The 24,772-nt window shown below is 42.0% G+C and overlaps 1 protein-coding gene across 2 annotated transcripts in view; it reads right to left on the bottom strand.

The window, feature by feature from the left end:
* The window catches only part of slc9a7 (solute carrier family 9 member 7), a 50,553-nt gene that overhangs the window by 12,746 nt on the left and 13,035 nt on the right, over positions 1-24,772 (bottom strand). The window contains exons 4-14 of one of the 2 annotated variants that reach the window (XM_080770677.1): positions 24,319-24,395; positions 23,170-23,282; positions 21,711-21,816; positions 16,863-17,004; positions 16,056-16,161; positions 15,695-15,783; positions 13,765-13,878; positions 12,920-13,031; positions 12,009-12,162; positions 4,940-5,005; positions 1,481-1,544 (exon numbers count right to left, since the gene is read on the bottom strand). In XM_080770677.1, coding sequence (XP_080626803.1) covers positions 1,481-1,544; positions 4,940-5,005; positions 12,009-12,162; positions 12,920-13,031; positions 13,765-13,878; positions 15,695-15,783; positions 16,056-16,161; positions 16,863-17,004; positions 21,711-21,816; positions 23,170-23,282; positions 24,319-24,395 — 1,143 coding nt within the window. The remainder of the gene's footprint in view (positions 1-1,480; positions 1,545-4,939; positions 5,006-12,008; positions 12,163-12,919; positions 13,032-13,764; positions 13,879-15,694; positions 15,784-16,055; positions 16,162-16,862; positions 17,005-21,710; positions 21,817-23,169; positions 23,283-24,318; positions 24,396-24,772) is intronic. The other variant, XM_080770678.1, reaches the window with a different exon arrangement.

The raw sequence follows: 24,772 nt of genomic DNA, 5'->3' as shown, positions 1-24,772 counted from the left end.
ACAGCGTGGAAGATTAGCATTTGAATGCCCGTTGCCCGATTTGCATTGTGTACAAGGCGACAAGAAACGCGGTCGACCCCCCTCCCCCGGGCCAGGACAGAAGAGGTGTTAAAGGTGCATTTAGACTCGGATGGTTAGAGCGGCACGATTACATACAAAGTCAATGCAAAGACGATAATTGCGCGAACGGGCGTGGCGCGACCTGTCGCGGTACAAACGGGACGAACAGAGGCGAATATATAATAATATATATCCTCATGGGGGCCCCGTGGCCCCCACGGACTCTACGTCACTGCCCTGATCTATGACATCAATCACCTGACTTATTTATGATGCATGACTCCAGATCTGGACATGGTTTCAGCCCAATCAGAGCCCTTTTGACTTCCACTAGAAAATTCAAAAAGTGTAAAATATAGTTGAGAAAAAGCCAGCATGGAGGTACTGGCAGAAATTTGCCCCTTGTATGGTCTAGCGGTGCGTGGCTCGTCTCAGAGGAGCCATGCCATATAAAAGAATTCCGGAATTTCGGTGGAACATAGCAGCCCTCAAGTATATCCTATTAGATGACTGTAATTGAAAGAATTGCTAGGCAGGAGGATAATTATAGTTTATAGAAGAGTAGAGTTTGAAGTTGTTCTGCTTCTAGCAGTCTGACTCAGCTGATTCACTTCCACTTTTCACGACTCACTTGGCTATCATGTACGTCAGTCTAGCCTTGCGGGCTGTGTTCCACGGCCCGAGTAACAGTGGCGTGAAATTCCGTGATTCAAACACTTTGCGTTTAACCTTTGCATCTGGGACTAACAATCAGCAAAAATAAAAGATCTGAAAGCTTACAACTCGCTGTGAGCTTGTATGTAGTGTTGTTTTTGGCAGCAAATCTTGATTTTAGTTTTAGTCATAGTCTCTTCACATTTTAGTCACCTGGAATGTTTTAGTGTTAGTCTAGTTTTAGTCGACTAAATGTTAAATCTGCAGTTGATTTAGTCGAACAAAATGTATTTTGGCGGTGCCTTGATGCAGTCATATTGATGCCGTCATCACTTGCTGAAAATACCTGATCTACAAGCCCACAACGCGTCGCCTTGTAGGCTTGTAGATCGGCTATTTTCAGTATGCAACTAATTGTAAAATGACTTCTACTGGATCTCTTGTCCACTAGTCCTTTAACATTTTAGTCTAGTTTTTATTTGTTGATGAAATTGTCGGTATATACAGTCTTAGTTTTAGTCATCATTTAGTTTCCATGTAGTTTGTCAGTGAAAAAAGGTAGTCGCGAACATTTTTCGTCTTAGTTTGAGTCGACGAAATCAACACTGATGTAGATTGGCTATTTTCACTAAGATACTTATTGTAGGGCGAAAAGAGGAGGGGGGCCTGTTGTAGAGCCCATGGGAATCTAAAGTATAGGATTTAAGTATTTAAGTAAGTAAGATTTAAGTAAGTAAGTAAGAATGACTGGGGTAGAAGTCCTCACCGATTGCAGGACCTGGAAGTTGTCTCCAGAGGGATGCAGGTCTTGATCTGGGTCAACGCCAACCCTGTGACAGAGGGAAGAGCGATAAGTGGCTCAGCGTGTGAGAGAAAGATGGAAGAGTTGTGTTTCCGGTTTTTGATTTGTGCATCAGTATAGAGCAAAGTGCCAGCTTTGAAAAAAGCAGGATGTTCAAAAATATACATATACAGTATGAGATTAAAGATAATGCATGTAATAACTCAAAAGCCCTGCATTACATAAAGACAATTGAACATGGATATTATAAGTGTTTCCATCACTTATGTAATTTCACTTTGGAACAAGGTGTCTACGTGTCTAGAACATTGAATACCATCTGCTGTACAAAAAACAACATCAAGCCAATAAAAAAAAGAGACAACCATTTCCATTGACAGACTTCCTTCCCTCTTGTCTCTGTGTCTTTTCCCTTACAGATGGATTAAAACAAACATAATCTGCTTTAAATGGTCACACGACACTTTCAATCCTCATAACGTCTGTCGGGTGGAAACCTCATATGTCAAAAAACTGTTACTTTTCAGGATTCAAATTAAAAAATAACAAAATTTGCAGATATACAAGCTCAAAATTAACCACTTTGTACTGCGTTTCTAGGTGGAATATCTGCTGCTTTTGATAACTTTGTGTGATGCTCTAGCAGCAGGATCATTGATCACGTATAGGCATTCATTAAAAAATAACTGAATATGGAGATAGGAGGTTTCTGCCTGACAGCAATGACAAGTTCTTGAATGGTTCATTCTGAGCGATGGTAAGTGGAGTCTAATGTTGAAACAAGTCTGCCTGGACACAAGCCAAATGTGTTATCTACCGTGATTACATTTGGAACCTGAAGCCAAAAGTGGCACTATGGATGCTTTAAATCAGGGGTTCCCAAACCTTTCAGCTCGAGACACAAATGTTTAATTTGGTATCTCTCCAGGATCTAAAAACTACAAAAATACATTAATTAAAAGTGTTTTTTTCTTCTTTTTTATGTTTGGATAGCTAATCTACAAACTCACAATGTCTTGTGATGTAATGCACTCTAAGCTTATAGATCTGTTATCGTCACTACTTTAGAAATGTTCAACAACAAAAATCCATACAAACAAAACCTTTAAGAAGGAATTCATTAAATATTGCCCAACATGTGTTGTCTGCATGGTGTTTACAGTCATCTCTAATCTCTATGCTGTGTGCTCATACAGTCAAAATATTTGACTTGACTAGTTTTATAATTATTGTATAATTATTATTTGCCTCTGAGATGAAGTGAGGAAAAAGGTATAAAATATATATACTGACATTTTACATTTGTAAAGTAGAAGAACCTCAACGTTGTACTTAAGTACAGCACTTGAGTAAATGTACTTTCCACCAGGGTTTAATTAGAGACACTGAGGAGCTATACTATGGCCTCTCCCAGAAGATTTCTCCGCATGCCTCACAGAGGTTACAGAAGAGGGGAGAGAAAGGGAAGTGTGGGGCCCCCTTCACAGAACCTCAGGGGGGTTGTGTAGCTGGGGAGGTCAGTGACCTGGGAAAACAAAGACGTTGCAAAGCATGCTGGGGGATGTGCTCAGGAAGGATCTCGAAGGAACGAGCCAAGATTTAAGGCTCAAGGCACGTCGGACTGCAGGGAGAAAGTCACGTCACTGATGAAAGAAGGCTGGGGTGGGTGGCGGGGGGGCAGCGCAAAGTTTACTCGCATATGAAAGACACTGTATAATTTGACCACTTGGAACCAAGGGGTCAGTTTATTTTGAGGCATGTCATTATAGGTCAAAAACACTAGTTTTTCAAATATTTTAAAAATATAGCAGATCTACAAAGCAGTCAATGCAAGAGAACCACTGACATAGACAGGACAGACTGTCAACTTGCAATTACTAGCTAAACTCAATACAGTCATGGCAACATTCCTTGCTTATACTATACTGCCAATCTGTCATATTATCCTCATGAGCAACCCTTTTTTATCATCTTGGTCATTTATAGCAGTGATTGTCAAATGTTTTTTAATTTGAAGGACCCCCAGTTTATGTATTAGGCCGGCACACAGACCCACATAACTGACAGTGTACAAATGGAACCAAATGGACTATTCGGTTCCATCTGTACAGTTACAAACCTGTAGGTTTCCATTTAGTTCTTAACCATCGTCTATCAATAGATTTTTCTCCATGGGGATGCCCCTTCAAGAGCCGTTGCTAGTGTTGGCTTAACTTAACTTGCTAGTTATCACGCATGGCCCATAACCAATCCCAGAATGCACTGGTTCCAACCCGGAAGAACGCTTCATGCACTGGGTGAGCAACCAATGCAAGTAAATGAGAGGAGAAATCCAGTGACGTCTCCATTATATATAAATCTATGAGTAGCGACCGTAGAGGACACTTTTTAATGATTGGCTGCCTCTAGGCCAATGTGGGATACTTACCCATAGATGTTCATAAACAAGAGCTTGCTGCAGCTGGCAATTATGAGAGTCATTCTTGTGCATGCGTAATATCACCTCACGCTCCTGCCTCCTGCCTGTGCTTTTCAACTGCGTTCGTTCACACTGCTCTGTTGAGCACGCCTCCACAGAGATGCGTTCCTCGCATCACTGTGTGAAAACAAGAACAACAGTCCCCCTAACAAACACAAAAGGAAAGTGGGCCTGGGCTGTCACACCAATCCTCCACACTGGCCCCCACTCAGTCACCAGGCGGCCTGAAAGAGGACTTGTGATGTGTTATGCTAACTAGTCCACACCTTTCTACTGTATGGATGCCCATATCATCTATGTCCGACGGAAACCTTGTCATGTCCAAAACATTTCGGGAAATGGAAACTCTTAGAATGTAGTCAATGTACGTAGTTCCATAATTTACTCTTAAAACCTCTTAAACACCAGGGGGGTCCAGGGGGAAAATCCGCAACATCGGAGTTGGAACGGAGACTAATTGGGTCTCCATTGACTCGCTGAGCGCTGTTCGGAGGTTCTGAGCCGCTGCCCCCGCCGGCAGGGGCAATGGGGCTCAAGAGGTTAATAATTTATCTACTTTAATAGCTATACAGGTGTGTTAGACAGTATCAAATGACTATTAATGAAGAAAAATCCTTCACACAGAGAAAGTGTGTCTTTTGATGAAGGTCCAGAGGGACTGAAACGTCAATGTTTGAATACATTTGGTTCTGCTAGAGCAGAGATTCCGTAGACAAGACAGACAGACGCATCATAGTAAATGTATACATCTTTGCTGAGACAACCAGAAACCATTTTCCCATATTCCTGATGAGCACAAACTACCCACTTTTTCCAACACCAGAGACGTAGCCATGCAGGCCAGCTGAGAAGCATTGAGAGTCACACCACACAGCAACCACATTCTTTCCCGCCGCCACCATAAACAGCAAACAAAGAGTTGCGCCCAAATTCACATACAGCACCTGATGTACGGCCAACTTTCGTGCCGCCTTTGCCGATCCTGCAGTGCAGCCTCGTCGTCCCCAACGCTGTCATGTGACAAAGGCGTACTCTCAGTAAAATTAGCAAATTAGCATTTCACCCTGACTAGAAATAGCTTCTCATACAGACAGAAGTTGTTACAATAGGATTGTGTGCGTCGCCATGCAAAACAGAGCTTTGACTGTCCAGGCTCAACTGTCATTCACGACAGGATGCAGATAGAGATTACACAACTTGCACAAGGCAGCCCTAAGTCCCAAATTCATATTCCTTTTTAGCAAATAACAAAACCAAACATCTCTCATTTTAACACAACTCATGTGAGGAATTAATACAATTAGAATGAACGCCAACACAGATTTGTGTGGCACGGCATTAAACAAACAGCCCCGCCGATAGGATGGTTCTGTGTACAGTGGGGGACCTCTTGTTTAAGTATTGTCTTGGTGATACATTTTCTGTGGTGTCTGTACTATACAGGTTTTTCTTTTTTGGTGGTGTTATACAGACCTGTGAAGACAATATCCCTTTGGGGACAATAAAGATTATTATTATTGTCTCCACCAGGCCGAAGGCATGGGGAGAGAGTATGTTTTGCACTCCGTCCGTCCGTCCGTCCGTCCGTGTGTGTGTGTGTGTGTGTGTGTGTGTGTGTGTCCGTGTGGGAGTGTGTCACACTCACATTAACAATAATGATAACAGTCGTTATGGTTGTATAGGGAGGGGATAGCCTAAGGATGCATAACCCTATTGTAGGGAGGGGAGGGGAGGGGACAGCCAAAAGGATGCATAACCTAGGGGAGAGGGTAAAGAATAGATTTAATGGTGGAGTGAACACGGTCAGCAGATTAAGCCGTTTAGGAAGGCCACTCCACAGTTAAAACAGTAATTGTACCGGCCTCGCCCGCGTTAGACCCTCTGTTTAGTTGACATGTATGCACTGAGCCTTGGCTCTAGCATGGACACTCTGCAGATGTTCTGGGATGAAAAACATGAGTTGGAACAGCTGGAGGACTGTGTCACTCTTAAAACGTCCCGTAGTGGCTGCTGTCCAACAGCACAGGAGGAAGGTTTCCTTATCCAATGGAGATACACAAGTCATTTACTCATATACACAAACTATCATGGGGGAAAATGGCGACACAAAGCTTGGAATTAAATGTTTTTACGGCTTTGTCCTACCCCTCTGCAGAAGCCCCCCCCCCCCCCCCCCCCCCCCCCACCACAAATTTGGGAGGATTTGGGTCTTATGAGGATTAGCAGCAGCAGCTCTTCCCTGCGGCAGTGCGATGGCCTGCTGTAGCGCAGTATGAACCGGCGGGCAGATCCCAACGTTTACCTAGGCTGACAGACACAGGGCCAGCTGTGTCCCTGGGCTGACACACACAAGGCTGTCTGTGTGATAAAATTACCTACCTATGTTCCATTCTGGAGGCTAATCTTTCCGGTGATAAAATGGCCACCAACGTAATCAAAAAAGTCAACCAAAGAACAAGATTCCTTTACAGGATCTCCTCACTGGTCAACAAAAACACCTTGAAGACCTTAACAGGAGCCCTTGTACAAGGTTTCTTTGACTATGCATGCACCTCCTGGTACCACAGCACCTTTTGTAAAAGAGACTTCAGTCTCAATGTGTTTTTTACTGGTTAAATAAAGGTAAAAAAAAGGTTAAAAAAAAAAGGCCCTTAAAACTAGGCTCCAGACTTCCCAAAACAAACTGGTCAGGCTCCTACTTGGCCTCACCCCCCGAACCCACCTCACCCCTGTCTACTTTGACAGGCTGGAATGGCTTAGGATCGACGACAGAGTACAGCATCTTGCAATGGGTCTGGTCCACAAGATTCGATACACCACCAAGATACCCATGTACCTGTCTAGATACTTCCTTAATGTTAACGAAGTCCACACCCACAACACCAGAGGGAGTGCAACGAACCATGTACAACCCAGATTCGGCATAAACAAGGGACTACATTATTTTCGCTCCTATGCCACCAAAATATGGAACGCCCTACCAACAGTCATTAAGACATGCAAATTCCTAGACTCCTTCAAAACCGCTCTCAAAGGGCACCTATGGACGGCTGCACTTCGAAACTGGCCCCCGTAAAATCTGAATCCCTTCCCACCATCCACCCTTTTTCCCCCTCACTGTATATGTTTCTTTTCCCTTTTTACCTCCTTTATGATGAATTCCTGTTCTGTTCTTTAACTACCGGTATATAGAAGTGTCTATTTGTAAGTCTCTAAATGTTTTGATGAATTGAACAAGGTGGACCCTCTTGTAAACAAGTGTAATGCTTAATTGGGTCGTCCACACACAGTTAACAGTCTTTGTATTGAGTTTGTGCTTGAAATGTACTGTAATTCTGCAAACTGTTAATAAATATTTCAATCAATCAATGAATAAAACAACAGAACATCCAGACCCCAGGAACGTGCCCAGGGGGGCAGACCGGTTCCGGCATGCCGCCCCGCGTCCGAAACGGTTGAGAAATGACAGAGTTACTGTGTGGGGGTCCCTCTACTCATGTATACCCTGTAATGTACTGGCACACCCAAAATCATCATATATACAGTTAATGTGTGTGTGTGTGTGTGTGTGTGTGTGTGTGTGTGTGTGTTAGGTTGCGCACAGGTGGTGAAAAACAACCATGCTGTTTTCATGCTCATACCCACCCAGCCAGCCAGCCACGCACATAGCTCCGTAAGGGAGTGGTTGCACCACTCATAAACATTCATAAACTAGACCTGTGCACAGGTCTCCACCAGGGCAGGTCAGGTTGTGGCCTCCTGGTGGCGCTATAATAGGCCAATGTGAAAAGGGTGCCAGTTCTTCTTATGCCTTGGATGGCAATTGGATGATTTGAGTGCAAAACGACAATAAATCCGACAATAAATAAAGCGATTATCAATGAAAATATGCAGAATTCATGGGTGCCTTGTGGCTCAGCCAGTTAGTGCACAGAGACCAGTGAGCGTAATGACCCAGGTTCAATGACCCCTGTCTTGTCTCGCATGGGTATCACATGTCTCTTGCTTGGAAACCGCAGGGAAGAGAGCTCTTGGTTACCGAAGTAAAAAACATTAAATGCCAAATACTAAACACAAAACTGTTTATTTTCACTGTATCTCTAGAGACAACGTTAAAAAAATCCCCCCAAATCTCTATCTCAGTGGCATAGCCATGGGTGGGCCTACCACATAGAAATCTGGCCCACCCAATCGATTAGACTTGTAATTTTTTCCTGCTATATCTCCCTGTCACCGTATTGAAACTACATTATTCAGTCATTGAAGTCTGCTTTCTCGGATAGTCTACCTTCTCGGATAACTGGTGGGGTGAAGCAATAGAAAGGATAAATTCTTCCACTTTATGTGCACGATTGAGTTTAATACAGTTTAAAGTCCTTCATATAGGATCCAGTACTCCAAAGCCAGCAGAGATATATCCTAACGCAGGGGCGGAAACTCCGTGGGTTCAGAGGCGCGACTGAACCCCCTGGCATTTTGGCAAAGGCGCGACTGAACCCACTGTTTATCATTGATCATGTTGAAATGTTGCTGAAACAATTTAATGTGTTCTTCGTTGTGAACTGAAACACTGTGTTCATTAACAAACTGTAAATAAGGTACCAACCACCGCTGGGGGGGGGGAGGGGGCGTGGCTGCATGAACCCCCTGCCGTTTCCGCCACTGTCCTAACGTGAACAGTAGATGTGACCGATGCAACCACGCCACATGCAGACCGTAGCCATATATTCTTTTTCTACCCCGGCCCAAACCACACACGTTTTGGGACACTTATTTTTTAAATGTATCTCTGATGTCCTGACACTACTATATAGATTTTGTATTAATCCAGACAACAGTCTTGTCAAAACTCGACTATTGTAACTCCCTCCTTACTGGCCTACCAGCATGTGCACTTAAGTCTCTCCAGCTGATCCAAAATGCCGCAGCTCGCTTGGTCTTCAACCAGCCAAAATTCTCACATGTCTCCCCCCTGCTCCGCTCCCTCCACTGGCTCCCGGTCGCTGCCCGCACAGAATACAAAACTCTGATGCTGGCATTCAAAGCAAAGGTATGGCTCCCCCATATCTTGCAAGTATGATCGAACCCTACAAACCCTCCCGCGCACTCAGATCAGCCAACGCAGGGAAGCTGGAAGTACCCTCACTAAAAACGCCGGGACAATGCTCCACACGTCCCAAACTCTTCTCCCTTCTGGCTCCAAAACTGTGGAATACACTTCCCATTGCAGTCAGAACTGCAGCATCACTCCCAATCTTCCGCCGTAGTCTGAAAACCCACCTTTTCAGACTCCATCATGGCCCATAGCACTTACCCCACCCCCTTAGATAGCATTTGATACAGACTTATAGCATGTTATGTTGTAGACAGCACTATAATTGCATTGTATGTAGTCATAGTACAGATGTATAGCATAGTAGTATAGATGTATAGTTTACATGTATAGTTTCATTATATAGATATTCCACTGTTACTTTCTTAGCTTACGCATGTTTCATGATAAATGTTTTATGTGATGTATTCCCATGCTTTTTTGTTCTTGCTTAATGTAAATCGCTCTGGATTAAGAGCGTCTGCTAAATGCCTAAATTGTAAATTGTATTTATTACTTTTTAATTGTTTTGCTTTTCTTTCTCCGTTTTTTTTTACTTTCTACGTGTATGCTATGTTTTTCATTATGTTATTTTCATTTCTCATGGGAGGGTGGGCTGGGCAACTGATCCCTGGGAGTCTACGGACGCCACTTTGAGGACCACTGGTTTAGACTAGTCCCTCTTCATAGTATGCAAGGATCCGGAGCCACACGCACATAGAATGTCATAAATGACATTGCAATGCACACCACGGATGATGGATCTCATCAGCATCACTGATGAACACCCCAGATATCCCCATTCCCCACACACTCGTTGCCATGGCGACGAGCTCACAGGGAGATTCTAGTGTCTTCCGTTTTTTGGAGGATTGCCAGACTGCTTTTCACTCTGAGGTAGCATTATTACTCATGTTGTTGTTGTCGGGCGTAAACGTCGTATCACCAAATTGTTCAACGTCTTTATGGTTTTTCGTAATTTAATGCCCTACGTCAGAAGTCTTCCAAACTTCAAAAGGACCCCTTAGCTGAGAGAGAGACAATGCCCACTACACACAGTATGCTGCATACAATGGTGCTGTATACTACACTTTTTTGTTTCTTTGCCTTTTGAGAAAGCCTTCCATGTAATCCGATAAGGTTTGCAAAGCTAGCTTGCCATATGTAGCCGATGTCTCAGAGTCTGTTAGAGTCTAAAAATAAAATTGTTCCCATCAGACAAATATTTGGCAGCTTCTCTGTAGTAACGGAGTACCCCTAGGGGTCACGGACTCCCTGTGTTGAAGACCCATAGCCTACTTCATCATAGTATATCCATAGAAGTCATATAGTGTCCTGCAAAAGTAGCAAAAATAACAGATCTACAAGCTCACAACGAGCTGTGATGCGACGTGTTGTGGGCTTGTAGATCTGGTATTGTTGAGGGGCGCTAGCCCCTCCTATGCCCAGCTTTCGGTGTTTGTGTAAACGCAAACATTGAAGACAAAAAGTGAGGACAGAAAAATGAAATGAATGCAAATTGTGATTGGCCGGAATTACATTTGTGATTTGATTGGCTGAACACGGAATGTGATGTATATGATGTATGATGATAAGAGCACCCCTCACTTCACACAAGTGTGATTCTTATGTGAACGTTAAAGTGGTTATGTGTGTTTTGGACATACAAGGTTTCCACCCGACATCGAGCTCTTTAGGATGGCCCACTGACGTAGGGTCCACTGGGCAGTTTAGAGCTTGCCCAGTCTAACTTCGAAGAGAGGGGTGAAAAAACAAGAACAAATGATAGCCTACTTTGGCAGCCCTTGCGCACGCACATTTCCGTTAGTAGCAAACCACAGCAAGCAGTCTTTGTTTTCAATGGTCCCCCATTAGTACGTCGGCAAACCCGTTCTCACCTCTCAGCCGGATATGCGCAATGCTAATTTGCCCAGTCAGTCATTCATTTTAATCCACGCTACGTGACAGCTGGCTGTCATACGAGCCCCTAATCCACTTTATGTAAAGGCTAGTAGGCTACTCTCCATGCAGGTATATACCCATTTTAATGAGTTCTATTAATAGTGATTTATACACACGATAATTATACACAGAATGGCTTTTGTTTTTCACACAAAAGGCAAATCATCTCATTGCCCATAAACAACTAGTGCAGCAGCGTTGACCTGCCTCTGAACTGTTGCATCATCTCTAGTCTGGCTTAAGTAATGATCTGGGTTTCAAGTGCTGCCATGTATGCAATTCTGACTGGAGAAGGAAAAGCAGTTCCCATAGTGACAGATGGAGGGAGACAATTAGCAAATATAATTGGATACTGTGGGAAACAGCATAGGAGATCTCTTGCCCCATCTTCTGGACGCCAGACACCAGAAATGGAATTCATTCTAACTACACCATGACTAGGTAGGTGCATGGCCACACACCATCCATCCAGGCTAGAAGCCCATGAAGAAAATGTTATTAAACAGTGTTAACTTTAACTCCCTCCCTGCATATGGCCTATGCCCATGTGTAAGGCAGATAAGGTCAATCCAATGAGGAAAGAAATGGATGAGGATGGACGGACGGATAGACAGCAAGACAGAGTTCTGTTAATTTTATAGTAGGATAGTAAAACATCCCCTTCCTGTCCCATCTCTGCTCTGCTGTCAAATGTAGGAAAAAGTGGAAAAGGTGAGGAGCGAGCGTATTTACGTGAGCGAAGTCCTGTGAAATTGTTGTGCAACATGTGTGTGTTCGTGTCGTGCACGCGCCCGCGACTGACTAGACCTGGATTGTGTTGAGCTTTTTCTTTTTTACGCTACACGAGTCGTGCCCTTCATGAGCAAACGTGGAGCAGCAGACATGTCGTTGATCCACGCTCCTCGTCTGAAATGACCTTTAGAGCGAAGTAGGAAACAGATTTTTAGAAGAAAGGTCACCTGATGTGTAGCCATGACAGCATGGGCGTGGTTCCTCCCCCAAACACCCAGACCGTGGAGAAGACAATAAGCAGTGTGGTGGTGAACATCATCTGACGGGCATAGGTCGCCGTGTCCCGGATAGCCAGGGCGAACGCCATCGCGCCACGAAGCCCTGCACAAGTTCACATACATTTACAAATTGAATATAAACATGTTGTATCGTACTTACAATGACAGAGAAAGAGTGCCATTGTACATGCAATACAATATCACTCAAGTTGAGTAAAAAAGTCACTATATATTGTCAGGTATGTCACTGTGCACTGCACATACAAGGAAGTTGACACGCAGAGAAGAAACAAGACTGCGTTCACACTAGCAGATATAAAGGATGCAAAGCTACAAAGTGACGCAGAATATCTGTTGCCGAGTCGTTGTTGAAATGTTGATGAACACGCATGCGTGTTTCCGACGAGAACTATAAAGCATGGGGTTAAAAGAACATGGAACTGTCTGACGGAAATAATTAGACTTTTTTTGGTTCCATGTTTGCTAGAGGAAAGGCCATTGCGATGTCAAAATCAATAGGGGACATGCTCTGGGCTTCATAAAGATACAAAGACAATGAAATGGCAAAACAGCTCCTAGGTTTTTTTGTTGTTGAAGAATCGATCAGCCAAACGGCACATCTTTACTTAAGAAGGGTGATTTAAACATATTTATTTGAACGCTGTGCTATGCACCAACGGTTATTATATCTAGAAGCCCACAGCAGGAGGTGCTGTGAGCTTATAGAACAGTTATTTTTGGTGCTACAAAGTATAAATCAGGGGTTGGAAGTAACCCCACTGCTAGCAAGGATAAAGAACAAGACAAATACACAGCAGATGAGAGTAGCTTTTCATAAACATAACGGTCTGTCGTCATACCTGCAAACATCATCATGTGTTGGAAATTGCCTTTGATCTTGTTCCTGCGACCCAGGTTGAGGAGGAAGGACAGGGGGTAGATGTTGCACGCTCTGCCAATAAAGATTGCAATCTGTCAGGCAATGCCTATAGTCAAGGATAGGAATGCATCATCATGGAGCAATGTGGGGTTTATGTGCGCAAGACCCTTTTTTGTTATTATTATTTTAACACCATTATACTCAGGGGTGCACGATTATGAAATTATGACCGATATCCGATCGGATTATTTGCTGATACCGATTCTGACCGAGGACCACAATGGAAACAAGCCTAGGCCCTAGAGGCATCGCCCAAAGCCTGTTAATAAAGTATTCAATCAATCAATAAATATACTTTTTTTCCCAAGTGTCTGTTTTCACTACTGAATGAGACGAGTACACAAATTAAATGTAGAATTGACCTCAGTATTGCGTCATCAATATCTGTGAAAATAATAAGCATCATTTTGAGACCGATCCGATACAGTATTTTACTATTTTTATGGCCGAAATTTTCTGATACGCTACCGATTATATCTATACTGATAATTGCATTAACCTAAATGAGCAAGATTAAAATGGCCATCCACCATTGGTTCTAAATTTTGGTAAATTGTAGGTAGGGGAATGAAGAGTTTAAGGTGACCTTGGCATAAACAAAAACTCAACTGCAGTCCAGGAGGTCAAAACTATGTAAACTGATATATCAACTATATGACTAGTGACACTAAGGGGAAAAACTAATACCAATACAAAGTATTTCTAATTGTTGAATAATATGATTTAAATCATAACAGAATATGTTCTTGTGCATTAAAAGGATACAAAAGCTCCCAAGATGAAGATGGGGCTGAAAATGTGATTCTGAAAGGTAAACAGCGCCAAGCCCATGTAGGAGAAGATGAAATTTTCAGCCAGGAAGTGCAAGACCTCAAACAGCTGCAGATGAAACAGAACAGAGCAGAAGATTAAACAGAGAATACAGCACATTCAAAACTGTTGTGCAATGTGTGGCGTAATCACACAAATTAACCCTCCAGAGAGAGAGAGAGAGAGAGAGAGAGAGAGAGAGAGAAGTGTTCCAAGTATAATTTTGTTCAATATTGTCAACTTGAAATGAAATGAAATTATGCAAATTCAACCAGGGAATTGTTTGCTCACTTCCCTTTCAAGTGTGGGGATTGCAGAGTTATTAGTTCATATTGCACCTCTAAATAAAACACTGCCTGACTCATCTATTCCCTCAGAAGGTTATAAACAATATTTTTCTTTCCCCTAGCTCCTAAAAAATCATGACATAGAGATAGGAACAGAAACACAGTCTTGCTTCTACAAAATGTATTACTTATATTGGGGCTTTTATGTTGATAAGACATAGATAGACTGACAGTTGAGTAATCCCATTTTTCTTGATACTTTATACTTCTACTCGACTACATCTCAGTTAAGGCAAACATTGTACTTTTTACTCTTTACACTTATTTGAAAACAGTTACTTAATCAAGCTTAAAAACTGTCCGGGATGTTCACAAAAGTCTGAATAGACGATAAAATGACTCAAATCCTTTTTGAAAGTGAAAGTGGTAAAGAGTTATTTTAGGGGCGAACTACCCCTTAAATTAACCTTTGAATACAAGCCTTTTACCTCTAACAGAGTATTTTTTATATTATGTTGTTGAATCTAGTGATACTTAAAGTATAAGTAAAGAAAATCTGAGTACTTCTGCCACCAACCAGTGTCAGACTGTCAGTGTTGAGATGACTGAGATACACCAGTCACCAATGATCTACACTTCTTTTTGAACTGTAATGGGTACCACCCATATCCCGTGCAGCAGGCAGGCTGTCTGTGGGTTATCCGAGTGCTTTATTTGGTTAAACAAACAAGTCCCAACTGTCCTAACCCTAGTCCACATACAGCTTTGAGGTCACATCAGGTGGAGTAGTGAACCATCTGCCTATTCTGACAGATTCTGGCTACTGGCTTCCTATTCACATCAGAAATAATTTAAAGATTGAATTGTCTGTCTTTAACACAATGAATGGTTTGGAACCTCAGTACCTCTCTGCCCTTTTACATGTTTATAATAATTTGAGGGCATTGTGGTCCATTGTGGTCAGCAGAAAACCAAATCCCAAAGACACGTTTAAAAAAAAGAGGTGACCGTAGTAGCCCCCAAATTGTGGAATGAGCTACCCTCCCATATCAAAATGACCCCCACAGGTTAAACTTTTAAATCATGTTGCGAGTCTCACTTTTACACCTTGGCTTTTAACCCATTTAAACCAAGGAAATAATCTGTTATTTTAGATTTTTTTGCGTTGGCTATTCAAAAATAGCAGACATGTTTGAAAACTCTTGCAAATGTGAGAATTACTGATATAAGCAAATAACTACAAAGACATTTGTGGAATCGGCCTCAGGTCTTAATGGGTTAATACAGCTTGCGTTTTGTGGTCTGCCTAGAATTCACTGGCTGGTGACGCATGTTTGAGTTGTATTTTATAGTAATTCACGTTCATTTTAGTATGTTTTGATTATTTGTTGGTTGGTTTATGTTTCTTAGCTTATATAGTGTGTTAATTTTTAGATTACTTGTGCAGCACTTGGGTGTGTTTGAAATATATGGTATATAAATAAAATGGATTGGATTGCCTATGGGCACCAGAGTCATGGAAACTGTCCAAGATGTGTGGTCGGACTAAGGGGTGCAATGGAAACAAGGTGGTAGGTAGACGATAGTCTGACTCCTACCTGCTTGGTGCGTTTGGTGGACTCTTCAGAGAGATTGTTGTAGGTGTAGTGAGCCTGTGTGATCCCACAGAACATAACCGCCACCACACCTGCAAGATGCAAAACAAAGGTTGCATTATCATGATCAAAAACACTGTCACCACCCACCCACCCACCCACCCACCCACCCACCCACCCACCCACCCACCCACACACACACACACACACACACACACACACACACACACACACACACACACACACACACACACACACACACACACACACACACACACACACACACACACACAATACACTTTACTTGTGACAGAACTTTAATCCATGCTCTCTCTCTCTCTCACTATCTAGCTTCTGAACTGACCGGTGAAACCGCAGGCCTCCGCCATCAGGAATGTGCTCCAGGACATGAGGAAGAAGAGTGCCGTCTCCAGCAGGGGGAAGCAGTGCAACTTGGTGAACTTGGTCACGTGGGAGAAGAGTTAAAGAACAAAGAAGTCTTCCCGTGGTTAGAAACACACACAGCATCTAGGTGCTGCCAGACTTACTAAAGAGCCACGCACGTTCTCGGCTGTGCGCAGCTTCTTTTTCCGGGTTTTTAGACAGCTGGTGGATGGAAAAGAAGCTCCACTTCCGCGGACGACTTGCGCAACGGCCAGATTCCCAGAAACGCTCTCCTCCGCGTCAGTCGCGGAGGTGGAGCTTCCATCCACCAGCTGTCTAAAAACCCGGAAAAATAAGCTGCGCACAGCTTCTTCTGTCCGCAGCTGTCGGCCGTTTTGCGCTTAGGTGTGGAAACAGTGTATGAGGGACCAGCAGCAGCAGTTGCCATTGATCATGGAACCACCTGCTATATTAAGTGGATGTGTTCTAGTACCCCCCAGTTTGTGTGTGCAATCTTGCTAAACAGCAACATTGGAAGATAGCAGATCTGGAAGCTCTCAACGCGCCGCTTTGCGACACACTTAAATTAAGTGCAAATTAAGTTACTTTAAATAATTGATGTCACAGGTCAATGTCATTGACATAGCAGGCTGACTAGATATTACACAAAAAAAAATACGTTTTCAGCCCTACAACAGCGACTGGATCTTTGCTAATAAGTATTATTGCACTACTGACAAAAATACAAGTTCACATTCAACGTTCAAAGCAGTGATTTCAAGGATATGAGTGCGGTGACAACGCCGGTGACAGCACCCATGGCGAAGGAGCCGCTGAAAATGCCCAGGAAAATACCCACGGATTTGAAAAAAGCGGCCGCATCAAACATGTGCGTGTTGGCGCCACTGGGCTGGTACGACATGATAGACCTGAATCGTACAAACAAACAAAAAGCATTCAATAATCAATACGCAGTGGGGGACAGTTAACAAAGTACATTTACTTGAGCGCTGTACTTTTTGTATCTGTACTTTACTAGTATTTTTTATTTTGGATACTTGGCTTTCACTTCACTACATTTAAAAAGACAAGACGGTACATTTATCTCCACTACATTCCTGGGTAGGGGGGAAAGTATATTACGATTTAACCACTTTTGAGTACTTTGTCCACCACTGTCAAGACTCAATAATACCATTGATTTGTGAACTAGTGTCCAATGTCCAGTAGGGGGCGCCAGAACGCTACTTTTCAAAAGACCCTTTTGTGATAGAATGCTGCTGTCTCACTGCCAGTGATGAACTACTCAGATTATTTACTTAAAGTACAAAAGCATTTGCAGTACCAAAGCAAAAGTACTCACATTCTTCTAAATTTGTCAAACCTTTTCCAACGTGGCACCGTGATGCGTTGTTAGCTTGTATATTGGCAATTTCTGAATAGCTAAAGTATAAAATAGTGCGTAAGTGGTTAATGAATGTTAGTAAAAGTACCTCACAGTTGTACTTAAATACAGAGTACTTGCGTACATGTAATTTGTAACTCACTGCTCCGCTCTGTCTCACACCTGGGTGCAGAATTTGAGCATCACAGGGGAAAAAGACATGAGAGATACATGGAAATACTCCCAAAGACAAGGTTTCTCTTTATGAATGTAGAGACTTTATGGTGATGTGTTCGCCAATAGAACAAGTTCAAGTGTATTATCATTTTGTCACAGACACATTTATACATGAACAACATGCAACGTTAAAGATTATATATATATCACCCATTCTTGAGATAAGGGACAAAACTTTTTTCAAACTGGATTTTTTTTTTTTTTAAGATACATTCAAATCAAATAGATGTATTTGTAGACACAGGTCTCAACTACCAATCTTGAGAAGGAACAGGTTTTTCGCATAACATTTCTTTCTAAAATGGGACATTTATGCACTTAATACCTGATTCATGTCAACTCCGTCAGACACACTAAAATCCCTTTTAATTGAATTTTATGATTTCAACAATAATATAAAGTCCTCAGTTATCTTATAATGGCTTTCAGTAATCAAGTTAAGTAATACAAATCTTTTAATATTATTTTGTTCCAATATCACACTATTATGAAATATCCAATTTCTCAAAACCGTCATTTCAACCTTTATTTTCAATATTATAACATGAAAACCATGTAAAAAAAAAAAAAATCATCATTACGTATCATTTCAGTTGGTGTTTCAATACATAAGCACAAAAGATTTGACAGCGAATTTTCTATTTATTTGGAAATTAACAAAAACATCACGGGACGAACGTCTGACGGAGTTGACGAACATCTGACGGAGTTGACAAGTTTAACTGATTTAGGTTCTAGACCACCTAGGATCTTGATTCTGGTGACTAATCCCACATTTTCAAGGATGAGGAATACAGTGGTACTATTTAGATTTGCCCTGTGAACATGGCAGCCATTTTTCAAAATGGCCGCCAACTTTCTGTTATTTCCCAATAACTCAAGTTCTACACCACCTAGGATCTTGATTCTGGTGACTAATCATACATTTTCAAGGATGTGGGATACATTGGTACTATTTAGATTTGTCCTGTGACCATGGTAGACATTTTTCAAAATGGCCGCCAACTTTCTGTTATTTCCCAATAACTCAAGTTCTACAACACCTAGGATCTTGATTCTGGTGACTAATCATACATTTTCAAGGGTGAGGAATACAGTTGTACTATTTAGATAGTACAGATGTGATGAGGTCAGCACATGTCGGCACATTTGGGCAAGTGGCTATGGCCAAACTAGGGGGTCTATGGCCAAACTAGGGGTCAAACTCCTTGGGCTAAATTCGGTGAGGTGAACAGTGAGCAGTGAACAGTGAGCGAAAGACTGAAGACAGAAGATTTGGCTTCAGGACCATCAGGCAGGATGTGCAGACACTGAAGGCATCAGTGTCTTTCTCTGTGTCCCCAGCATGTCAACCAAAGCAATGTTACCAAATCAAAGGAGCCTTCACCTCATGTCACCTGGGGCTGGGTGAGCAATCGTATCCTGTATCTAAACTCACAACTAAATACAGACACTTGGCCAGACTGCCGTTTGAAAGGGTCAAACCCCTCATCCTGATTGGGGAAGACCACCCCACCTAATCACACCAACCGAACAAGTGAGGTTGGGGCCTCCAGGTGGGCCAGCAGCCATCTGCACAAGACTGGGCTGGACCCTGCAGGAAAGCAATCTCCAGCCAAGACAATGTAAGTTGACTATAACGGAGCCCCAGAACACAGAGCTCAGGAGAAGGATGGAGAAACACTGGCAGGAGGCCACCAAGATACAATGCCCCAGAGACCCAGAGTGTGCCACCACTGGCAGTAAGGAGATCAACTGCTGCAGCAAAGATGTCATGAAAGGCAAGTCTCCACCAAAAAAAACCCTGAACCTAATCGGGGTGTCAAGAGACCAAGGTTTCTCCCCCACAGTTCCCTGCAGTGGCCAGTGAAGTCAAACTGTGCATCTGTACCTGAAAGGGGCAAGTCAAAGGACAGAAAGCCCACCTCCTTTTAATGTCCTGTCAGTAGAAACTCAACCTGCACCTGAAATAAGCCCTTACCTCTCCCAGAGAAAGTTCATCCTTGAAAATGTAATGATTAGTCGCCAGAATCAAGATCCTTGGTGGTCTAAAACTTGAGTTATTGGTAAAATAACAGCAGGTTGGTGGTCATTTTGAAAAACAATGGCTGCCATGGTCACAGGACAAATCTAAATAGTACCACTGTATTTCTCATCTTTTAAAATGTATGATTAGTCGCCAAAATCAAGATCCTAGGTGGTCTAAAACTTGAGTTATTGTAAAATAACAGCAGGTGGCGGCCATTTTGAAAAAAGAAATGGCTGCTATGGTCACAGGACAAATCTAAATATTACCAATGTACCCCACATCCTTGAAAATGTATGATTAGTCACCAGAATCAAGATCCTAGGTGGTGTAGAACTTGAGTTATTGTAAAATAACAGCAGGTGGCGGCCATTTTGAAAAATGGCTGCCATGGTCACAGGGAAAGTCTAAATTGTACCACTGTATCCCTCATCCTTGAAAATGAGGTCTTAGTCACCAGAATCAAGATCCTAGGTGGTGTAGAACTTGAGTTATTGTAAAATAACATCAGGTGGCGGCTCTTTTGTAATATGGCTGCCATGGTCACCACGAGACAAATCTGTGATGGCCCCATAGCCAAAAATGTTCCTTAAGGCATGCTCTAACTGTGTGCCAAATTAGAATACTGCCCATTATTCAAAAACAATAATTTTATTGTTTTAGGAACACTTTTGTCAACTCCGTCAGATACACGTCAACTCCGTCAGACACAAAATCTGACGGAGTTGACGTCTGACGGAGTTGACAAAATGGCATTTGTTTTCATCTTAACCCTCTTTAGTACAATGTAGCCATTTTGTTTTTGCTTAATTTTGTTAGCTAAACCTAACCCCTAAACTAAAATAATAAACATTATTTTGGAATTCTTAACAAAGATCATAAAAATGTGCTGACGGAGTTGACATGTAAAAGCTGTGACCACATTGTTATCAACATTGTTTGTTTAAAATATCAAACAATTGAATGCTTGTCAGACCAGGTACTCCACTGTTGCAACAAATATAAATGGGACTTGGAAAAGGAGTCTTCAGGCTAAATCTGTCGACAATATTTTTTGATTAATTTAAGACTTTAAAAAAACCTGACGGAGTTGACGGAGACGTGGGACGAACATTTGATATGAGATATTTAATAGAAAATATAAATTAAAATTAACTGTGTATATTATTTGCTATGTTGTTGACAATCTACTTTAATTTACTATGTATATTTATGTGATTGTGACAGTATTAGACACTTTTTTGGCAGTTTGAAATTGTGGCCACTAGCTGGGGACAGGCTAAATACAGGCCTTTTTGGGTACAGGGCCTGCTTTTAACTAATTCAGATGGAATATGAAAACAATTATAATGAAATTAAGGGCATAATAATACACAACTGTATTACACTTAACTTTGCAAGTGCTTTTATTTTTATGAATTAATTTATTTTTTACATAAAATAAGGCTCTTATGTGTGGGACATGTTTTTTCCACTTTTGTCCCTCATCTCAAGAATGAGTGATATATATATATATATATATATAAAGAAAATATATATAAATGTATTTTATCTTTCCCTATATGATGCTGAGGTGTTCTCCTGCAACAATGCTCTCAATGTCATTGTTGTAACTAAGATATCGATAGAAATTCATAATTTTTTAATGTCATATTTAGCCATACAAGCACAATATCCATAGCGTCCCTCCCAGCAGCAACAACAATCCCATAGCCTGAAATGACCTGGCTCGGCCAATAGGATGACAGGGGGAGGGGGGAGTGGTGGAGCTATTTGAATTCTGTGTACAAACACTGTAAACTCGTCTATATCAGCTTTAATTGCATGGCAGCATGCAACCTGTGACTTGTGTAGTATACTTTCATCATTGGTGGGCATGTACTCTTTGCCTGCAACACCCGAGCGAGGATACAAGGTTTCTGCTCGAAGGAGACTATAAACTAGTGTGCGTATGAATGGATGAACGATGCAGCACAGCTGGGACTTACGAGGAGAGCACGATGGCAACGGCGTCGTTCAGAACGCTCTCTCCAAACAGCAGAGCGTACAGGTCCACGTCAGCATGGAGTTCATTGAAGATGGCCAGCACTGTCACTGCAAAAAGACAGTACGCACATGGATGTAGAGGACATTTGCTGCAGCTGCCGGACACCTACTAGTACCAGTCATTCATGTTAGCAAAGATGTGTTGTTTTTTTGTGTCGATTGTGAGAATTTCATTACTTTTGCATGACAAGTATAAAACAGGGCATTCATTTATGAAAAAAAAATAAAATATGAAGAAACAAGGTTTCTGCCCGACAGCAATGATATTTATGAGAAAGGGTGAACATTTTCAAAATAATTCAACAGTATACTGGACAATTTCTTTCTAAAATGTCCCATCTACAATCTTACGATGCGTCACAACACATGTGACCTTGTAGATCAACTATTTTGTGAATTTTGTACATCACGGTCATAAAAAGCAACAAAATAGTAGCCCGGGCCTTTGCAGTAGGCTTTTATATATTTTTGCACCGATCTGCACCAGGCCATTATTATTTGGTTACAGGTTCCTGTCTAGCATGTTTTTTAGTGCAGAATTATAAAGGTATGGTAAACATACACAGGCAAGTCTTTTATCTTTTTAAGAGAGAGCATATCACCATCCTGTGCAGCGACTATTTATGTGCGGGCCGACCTATAGCTGCAGATCCCGTGGATTGAACCTCAGGGCAGGCGAATGGGTTATAGATTCCAACGCAATATCGCGGGGCGGCCGAGGCAGGTCAACCAGCCCACGAAAAGAAAGTCGACTTCTTTCTCTCCTATTCTGTCCGAGTCTGTCATTCCCATTCTCCTCGTCCCCTGTCTCTCTCTCCTCCTGGAATCATCTGATCTTGCTCTTGAATGTGTGATGCTTATTTTATAAATTAGGCTGTTCACAGCTGCATCTAATATATCCCTATAATTCAAGAGCTGCCAGTGCACGTGAACAATATGGACTCTAGCTAGTCCATATTGTTTATAGAGGCATATAAAAAAAAGATTTACGGTATACACCCAATGATAATAGACACTTCACAGAGTATATGCCACTTGGCTGAGTATGGCACGAGTTAAACTACAACTTATTTTTGGGATGAGGAGAACTTTGGTGTAGCTGTGTTCTATACCTCTGCTTGGAGTAGAGTGCCTAAAATAGAAGATCTGCAAGCTCACAATGTGCTGCGGACGCGACACTTGGAGCTTGTAGATCTTCTATTTTCGGCGCAGCACACCGGTGTGCCACGCCGGAAATTCAACAAATTCAATCATTCAACAAAATATAAATGAGGCTGACTAGTTTGCAGTTTATACGGACGGGGGCTATTATTTGGACGAGGCGTCTAATACGCAAAATTGTGTCAGACCCCCAATGGTTAGGGCTACTATTTGTAAATATACGGTATATGTGTACCACACCTGGGTCTGTGGCAGAAATGACTGCGCCAAAGAAGAGGCAATCGGTGTAGTAGAACTTGTCATTCAGCTGCCCTACCAGCTGCATGAGCTTGACCACGCCATACATCAGGTTTCTGAGAACAGAGGTTAGGATTGTCACAAATCCAATCATGACATTTTACTTGATGATTAATTATCATACAAAATAATTGTGAATAACTAGGCTTTTTAACCAAACTCTATGGCAGATATATTAAATACAAAATCAAGGCAATCAACAATGACTGGTATACCAACATAAATAAACGAGAATGACACGCGTATCATTATCACATTACTGCCCAGCCCTCTAGGCGAGATCTTGGCGCAGGTGGCAGAGAAATCCGTGAAGAATGGTCACTTCCGCCCAAACCGGAAGTGATGTAGTCAGGTTCTGTAGTGTAAGGATACTAACGGACGGACCATAATGTTCTAATAAGCTAAAAACATGGCATTGTATGCCATTCTGAGCATAAATACCACTAATAACCCTGTGCGCGTGAACGTGTACAGCAGATTATCATGTAGGCCGTTTCTACGATGAGAGGACTATGGATGCTAGCTCCGGCTTAAAAAAAAGGAAAAAGAAAATTAATATTTTGAAATGTTTTTTAATCAAATCTCGTGTTTCTCGTGAATGGCTAAGATGCAATTAATAACTTTGCACGAGATATCTCGAGAAAAGCATGGAATGGGAATGGGTTAACTGCATCTGTCCCTCTTTTTTCCCCACATTATTATTATTTTAACGTTTATGTTTCTCACAACCTGGCTCCCGGCTGTTGTTTATTAGTTTCCGACATTCTTTTGTTGGTTCAATCACTGTGTGGGTTCAGACTCCCATTGGCTTAGGCAGCGATTCAGAGTATGCGTTCATACTCCCATTGGCTTAGGGACAGCCAATCATGACTAGGTCGCTAAAAGGTTACTAGAAGAAAACGAGCTTCAGGTTTCACCTGGCAAAAATAAAGAATATACTATGGACAAAACAGGCATCCTATTTAATAATGTTGTATTTTAAAAGAGTAGTAGATCTTTACAGATGGACCCCCCCCTCTGAAAAGATTTGGTGTAAATTATTACTCCGCCCAAGATAGGGCACAAAGTGTCATAGACTGAACATTGACTCACCCAATAACAAAACATGAGATGGCAGTCCCGAGGAAAGCATAAGTTATGATGGAGCCCAGATTCCTGAAGAAGTGTCTCTGTAACGAGAAGTGAAGAGCGGGTAAGTATTAAATTATGCCACATTATCTGTAATTATATATTCAAAGTCAAATCCCCCCCCCCCAAAAAAACAAACAAACAAACAACTAAAAATGTTTTATACACTACACATTAGTTGAGCCACAAAGAGAATGTGAAACCACTGTACAGAACCCCTAGACTCCAGGGTGGTGGGCAAGTACTCAACTTTACCACAGCACCACCAGAGCGCCCCCTTGCCATACAACTTTGCATCTATAAACAGTATAAAGGATGAGACTGGTTTCATTTGAACACTTGTCTCAAGCCATTTCACTCCTCTGCATTATGATTCATAAATGTTGTAAGACGTAAATTGACATCAAGATTTGGCAAC

This window comes from Protomyctophum bolini (genome assembly GCF_963924005.1).
Source record: "Protomyctophum bolini genome assembly, chromosome: 8".
Taxonomy (NCBI): Eukaryota; Metazoa; Chordata; class Actinopteri; order Myctophiformes; family Myctophidae; genus Protomyctophum; species Protomyctophum bolini.
Note: the sequence above shows the minus strand (reverse complement) of the source record. Positions and strands in the feature narration are given on the sequence as shown.